The sequence below is a fragment of the Camellia sinensis genome, chromosome 9 (genome assembly GCF_055761805.1).
Source record: "Camellia sinensis isolate YWXY chromosome 9, ASM5576180v1, whole genome shotgun sequence".
Lineage (NCBI taxonomy): Eukaryota > Viridiplantae > Streptophyta > Magnoliopsida > Ericales > Theaceae > Camellia > Camellia sinensis.
Window position 1 is genome coordinate 125,730,231 of NC_138969.1, and position 7,460 is coordinate 125,737,690.

At 42.2% G+C, this 7,460-nt stretch overlaps 1 protein-coding gene across 1 annotated transcript; it reads right to left on the reverse strand.

The window, feature by feature from the left end:
• Positions 1-5,348: 5,348 nt before the first annotated feature.
• Positions 5,349-6,482, reverse strand: LOC145799733 (uncharacterized). The gene is made up of 2 exons (XM_082889364.1): positions 5,836-6,482; positions 5,349-5,679 (listed from the first exon to the last, which is right to left on the reverse strand). Exons 1-2 carry the CDS (start codon positions 6,480-6,482, stop codon positions 5,349-5,351), a joined length of 978 nt encoding a protein of 325 aa, XP_082745490.1.
• Positions 6,483-7,460: the final 978 nt, after the last annotated feature.

Sequence of the window (7,460 nt, forward strand, 5' to 3'; positions counted from 1 at the left end):
GCCGACCATGAAGAACCTGTCAGGATTCCAGTCAATTTCAACTCGATCCAAGGCCTCGGTTGCCTTTTCACATGGGAGCCGCCCAACGTCATCGAGGCTCTCTCGATCCGACACCTCAATTGAATTCACTTCTAGCTCTCTTGGTGTCTTTGTGGCAAGAAGATAACATGCTTGCGCTGATTTTTGGGAACCTTGAATTTGTTCAATGCCGCGTTCAGTTGGAAAACGAAGTAGTTGATGATAGGTGCTTGGCATGGCCTACATGGTATGCAGCTAAGTTCATCCCATGATGAGATTATATGGCGAAGGAAGCTTGAAAACCAAAAATTCTATATCCATTGATCGGGAGCCCACCCGAACTGTTAGTGTGATTTTGCCCAACGGATATTTCGGATTAGCATTGAAGCCGAATAACGGATAATGAGCTGAAGACAGGTCCGACTCAATGAAGTTGAGTTTGATGAAGGTCTTGTGGTACATAACTTCTGAAGTACTCCCCTGGTCAATGAGAACATGTTCAACGGTGAATCGGTCTATGCGTAGTTCGATGACCAAGGGATTAATGTGGGAGAGCGTTACGCTAACCAAATCAGAATCATCGAAAGTAATACTCGCAGCTTCATGGGGTCGTTTCGCTAGTGTGATTTTCTTTTGGGGGTTAGGATGCGACTGAATTGTATGTACAACGGATGCCATCGACAAGCTGTATATCATATGGATTACGCAGAGTGGAGATGAATCTTGTTGTAAAGCAACTGTTTTGGTTGAGTTGTTCTGTCAGACGTGTTGCTTAAGCTGACCGTCTTATACCAACTCCTCAAGGTGATCCTTGGTATCATAACCGTGGTCTTTGTGATATTCGCACCGCCTATCCTGTCTCCTTGTGTCGGGAGGTCCCACCATCTTGGGTGGCCATTTGAAGAACGGAAGGTGCTGAACTTTAGACATAACCGTGCTGATTGGCTCTGACAACTCCATATATTTCTTGTTTGCGCGCCTTATACGCCTACTATCCACTTGAAGTTGTTCATTAGCTTGATGTGAACATTAGTCATTTGATCAACGCGAGTCACGTCTTTTGCCTCGTTTAGCCTGATTCCGTGGTTCAGGGTTCTGTGATGGTACAGAATTTATTGGCTCAACAATTTCAGATGGGGCCGTCTTATTGGCCTTGTGCCCGGCTTTGACCCGCAGGGCGTCATCTTCCATTTTGCAGTATTCCCCGACTTTCTTCATCAATGACCAGACTATTTTGGAGGGCCTTCTGGTCAATGAGCTGCAGAGGGCACTATCAAGATGCAATCCTATTTTAAAGGCGATGATGGCCATGGAGTCATTGCAGGCATCATCTACTAGATTAAAGCATTCCCAATAGGGCGCTGAATACGCACGTAGGGTTTCCCCTGGTTGGATTTGCATTGCCCAGAGAGAATCGTCCTGCTTCAGCTGGACCTCATTGGTGATGAACCTTGCCCTGAAGGATTTTTGGAGTTAATGAAAGCTCTTAATCGATGCCGGTTCCAATTTATAATACCATCTAACGGCCAATGGTCCCAAACTGTTCCGAAATATTTGACACATGAGGGCCTCGTCGTCTGCATAAAGCGTCATGGCTTGCTTATAATGACGAATATGATCAGTGAGGTCCGATTTTCCATTGTATAAGGTGAACGATGGAGCTTTGAACTTTTTGGGTAGCACTACCCTTGCGATCCGTCGCACAAAGGGGTCATGTTGATCTTCTTCATCTGAATCATTTCTTCTTTGCTTATTCCGTGCACGCGGACTTCCTTCGGAAGAACTGGAGACTTTGACTCGTCCCTTCTTTTTTGGATTCTGGGGATGACGAGTTAGAATCACCGCCACTATCATGTCTCCAGATTCGAGGTCATCGACCATCATTTCTCAGTGGTTATCCCAGATCTTGGTGTGCGGCTTGTTGGGATTTTGCCACCTCCAAAGCCAAATCCTATCGAAGGCGCTTGTTCTCAGCTATCATGTTTTCCAACCTCTGTTCATTTTTCTTCGCTTGATTCATAATCGCTTGCATTGTCTCATGTGCTGATGTCAAGGATGAGGTCTGGGCAACTGAGTCGAAGTTCAAGGCCCTTCGTGTGACAATGTTCTCTGGCCCAAGCATATTGCTTGGAGTGGTATCATCTCGTGGCGTAAGGTCGTCAGTGACTACTGGAGGATCGTCCGTCACGCCCGCCATAGATGTGCTGGAGTATTCCCACATACGGCACCAATTGTGGGGAAGTGGTTTGGAAATACTCTCTGGATCCTGTAAGACGCTTTTGATCCTCAGCTAGTCACCTGAAAAGGAATGAACACTCTAGTTGGGGGTGTCGGAATTAGCACTCCGACAGATAAGTCAGTGTATACTCTCTTAGTTGCTTGTATCTGAAGTTAATCTTACTTGTCCTCACATACCTTTCTTTGGCTGATGCTCCTTTATTTATATTTTTCTTTTGGGTCTCAAGGTCGGGCCCATCCTTAATCTATTGTACGTTTATGTATTCGGCTTTTGTTCGGCTGGTTCCACGGCTGATTAATATATTTGGCTTTGGGATCGTCCAGGATAAAGCCGAATACAAATTCCGTCCTTGACTATCCTCATACCTTTATTCGTCTTTATTGCCCCCATAATATCCAGCTCCCACAGCTAGCATTGGACCCGAGACTGGTAAGAAACCAATCAGAAACCACCAAAAGCAAAAAGAAAAAGTTGAAAACTATACAATCAGTAGAGCCAACTTGATCCATAGCCCCCAACCTCCATATCTGATGAACTATACTTCACCAGCATATGGAGCAACACCAAAGCATAACCTAACTTAAACCAATGTAGAGCTTTCTTGACTTAAACCAACAAACCACCACCCAACTCAATACATCAAAGCTCCTCCAGAGCACAACCTGATCTACCTTAAATTACAAATGAAATCATTGGTTGTAAAATGAAACTCCTTTAGGTATGGATTCAACCATAGAGCAATCCTAATCTTGATCAACTCACACAACTCAACCAAGTTTGGGTTAGCTGCCTTAAAAACGCATTAATTTCTAAGTTTCCATATTGACCAATGGGATAGCATCCCAAATCTTCCTTTCCAGCCTCTTCATCGTTCCTCCTACCCACCATAACAACAGTTGATCCACTCAACCTGGTAATGCCCCTTGAGTCCCCCACCAATTCAGTATATCTGCCCATTCACTCCATACAAAGGGATAGCATATTAAGACATGGTTCACAGATTCAATTGCAGCCTTACAAAACACACATAATCCAGCCCCATTCCAATTTAGGACACCAACTCTTTGCAAGAACTCAGCTGTTATGATTCTCTTTTTCCAAGCTAACCACCCAAATACGTGTACTTTAGGAGGGACAAAATTCAGCCACACCAACTTACTAATTCTGAGATTTGGGCCAAGATTATTAGCAGCAAACCTATACAATGCTGCTACAGAAAACTGACTTGAATTTGATGCTATCCAGATAGGCCTATCCACCTAATCAGATCTCACTACAGGCTCTGCTGCTAATTGGTTTATGAGATTTTGTAGCTCCACCTCCTCCCACACATACAACACTCTTCTGAATGATAGGTTCCTTACTCCTAAGTCATCTTTTCTATCATAGATATCCCTCAGAGTATCACTTTTCTCTAAAGACAATCTATATAGGCTTGGGAACTCATCTTTCAAACAGAGTTGCTGACACCATTTATCTGACTAGAAGCTAATCCTTCTACTCTCCCCAACTTTCAACTGAAAGTTCACAAAGACCTCTTGAAGATTATTTCTTTGCTCAACAAAAGCCGGTGTTCTTTTCCAAATAGCTGACTGGTTACTGCTAGGAATAGAGGATGGTAGCCAACTTGCAATCTTCAGCTTATACCTGCTGCAAATAACCCCCTTCCACAAAGCTTCATTCTCACATCCAAACCTCTATCACCATTTTAGTAATAAGCATATATTAACCTCTCTCAACCTTTTAATGCCTAACCCTCCTTGTTTTACACTTTTACACAGTTTCCCCCATCTGACTATATGAATTTTCCTCTTTAGTTCTGAACCACCCCAAGAAAATTACCTTGGAGCCTCTCAATTTCTTTAGCAACCCTTTCAGGCATTCTAAATAATGACAGAAAATACACTGGTAATGAAGATAGAACAGCTTTAACAGGTGTTAATCTCCTAGCAAAAGACAACAGTTTCCTCTTCCAACTAGCCAACCTACATTTGACTTTATCCAAGATAGGTTTCCATGTAGCTTTCTTCTTCGGGTTAGCCCTTAGAGGTTGCTCAAGGTAACTGATTGGCAAGTGCTTCACATTGCAATTCAAGATTGTGGCAAAGGCAACCATGGTATCATCTAAGACCCCCACCCCACACACAACACTTTTATCATAGTTAATTCTGAACCCAGACAGTAACTCAAAGCATCTTAGCACCCTTTTCAAGTTCATCACTTCATCAACCTCTGCTTCACAGAATAATAATGAGTCATCAGCAAACTGAAGATGAGATAATACAACACCATTTGAGCCAACCTTTACTCCTTGGATCAGACCTAAAACCTGAGCTCTGGATAATAAAATATGCAGTCCTTCTATAACTAAATTAAACAGGAAAGGGGATAAAGGGTCTCCTTGCCTTAATCCCTTTTATGGACTGAATTCTTCAGTTGGTGACCCATTAACAAGCACTGATATCCTAGTAGATGTTACACACTTCTTGATCCAACTGGTCCATTTAACTCCAAACCCAAACTGAGAAATCATATAGAATAAGAAACCCTAATTAATGGAATCATATGCCTTCTCAAAATCCAACCTAATAATTGACTCCTTGTTTTTTGCCTTTTTCCACCCATCTACCACCTCATTAGCAATTAACACCCCATCTAAAATGTTCCTACCGCTTAGAAATGTTGACTGTGTTTCATTAATTATATGTGGCATCACTGCTTTCAACCTATGAGACAGCAACTTTGCTGTGATCTTGTAGATTGATCCTACCAGGCTTATAGGCCTATAATCAATTAACCCCTTAGGATTCTCCTTGTTTGGTATAAGTGTTATAAAGGAACTATTGATACCCTTAACTAGACTTCCATTCTTATGGAATTCATTCACAAAATTTACCACTTCACTCCTCATCACTTTCTAGAATTTCTGAAAACACCACATATTAAAACCATCTGGCCTTGGTGCTTTATTCCCATCGCAATCCATCATTGCAGCTTTGATCTCAGCCTCTAAAAACACTGCTTCCAGCTTTTCAAACCCACAACTTCCTTGTACTGAGTTGAATGTCCCTCCTAATTGAGGCCTTCTATCCTAGTCTTCAGTAAAATGACTCTTGAAATGTTCAAACATTTTCCTCTTCAGTTGAGTAGGTTCCTCATATACCACCTCCTCCTCTGTAATAGAATTTATTTCATTCCTTGATTGTCTACATTTTGTCATAACATGAAAGAATCTCATAGTCTTATCTCCCTTCAATTCCCAATTAATTCTTGACTTTTGTATCCACATTCTCTCTACCATCTTGCTCAACCTCCACACCTCTTTTCTAATCTCTCTTCTTCTTGCTGTTTCTAAATCATCAAGCTCTCTGTCCTCCGCAACAAGATCAAAATTGTGTAGGTCAACTTCTGCTACTTCCAGGCTAGTGATTATATTCCCAAACACCTCCACATTTCATTTCTTAAGTCCAACCTTTAGAGTTTTTAATTTTTGAAGTAGAATAAACCTAGCCCAACCCACTATGTAAGTCTCTTTCTAACTGCTCTTCCAAAATGATTTGAATTTCTTATGTAGGAACCATGCATTTTGTATCCTGAAGGGTTTTAGCCCCCAGTCCCTGCCATCCTCTATCACTAAGAGAGGGCTATGATCAGAGAGCAACCTAGGCAAACCCCATATCTTCAAATTGAAAACCTCAAGCCATTTTGGATCTACTAATACTCTATCAATTCTGCTCCACTTTTCACCTTCCCTTGAGTTACACCATGCAAACTTCATACCAAACAATGACAGATCAGACACTTCACATCTTTCAATGAACTCATTAAACTCCCTCATTTCCCTGTCTCTTCTTGAGCACCCTTTCCTTTCACCAATACTCCTTATCTTATTAAAATCCCTACCCAAGCACCAGGGCTTAGGGAAATCCTTCTTTAATTTGACTAAGTTGTCCCAGAGCTTCCCTCTTAAACCCACTTCATTAGGTGCATAAACATTTACAATGGCACAATCAAAAGAGTTAAAGAAGGTACCTGAGAGCAGTATAAACCTCCTGTTGTTGCAGCACTCTAATACCTTAAACACATCTAGGTCCCAAACACAGAGTAATCCTCTAGTTGCACCTTCAGAGTCCACAGCCATAAATTCCATGTTACCTATAGCCCACAGTGATCTTACTTTAGCCTCAGAAATCTCAGATTTTTTTGTTTCTTGGAACATCATCATATCCACATTTCTTTTATTCAAAAGCTTCTTAATCTTTCCTTTATTTTCCTTCTTGCCCAGTCCTCTTGCGTTCCATGTTAGTATTTTCATAACAACATAATAATACTCCTTGGCTTCACCCTAGTTAGTGTGCTTTATACCCCATCCCTGTCCCCCCCCCCTTCTAATTCGTTTCTTATCCTTGAGCTCAAGTTCCACAATCTTGTTAAGCACTTCATCCTCTTTCTTATTGTACTTCACTCCCAAAATGTCCCCCATTTTCATGGCTGGTTGGGCTTCAGTTAGTATGTGCCTCCCTTTATCTATCTTATTCTCTATCGAGGCTGATAGAGAAATTGATGCTACTACTACTCTCCACACTACAGTTTTTGGCACTACTTTGCTTGTTGAGGCCCCTCTCTGGCCATACCTTAGAAGTAGACTAAAGGGGCCCTTTTTGGAGTGTAAGTTACCATGTTTAGCTGTAAAACTAACCTTTTTCTTCCTTTTCTTGTTTTGCGCAGGTCGAGAATTGGGCTCCAGCTCCTGGGCTTCAGATACACTTGGACTGGTCTCAATTGACCCAGCTGCACCCCTACCCTCCTTAGTGTTGCTAATCTGATCCATGGGCCCATTTTGGGGTTTTTGGACTTGCTTCAGCCCATGACCTTGACATAGTCCTTTATTATGGCCCAGTACCACTTCTATTTCTAATCCAAGCCTCTTAAGACTTGACCCACCTAAGCCTCTAACATAGCCTGGCGTTAGTATATGATTATCCATGCTCTGACTTGTCTTAGTGACAACTGCAGCAGACCCTATGTTGTGGTCCACTATTCCCATCATTGCTCTGCATTCCTCTCTAGCAGTTGGTGACCCTATATTGTTGATCCCAATTTCCATTGCCAACTTTACACCACTTCTTAACTCGGCAACGACAGTATCACTTCCCCAGAACCTCTCTTGCGCCAACTCCTTACACATCCTCTCCCCACGTGC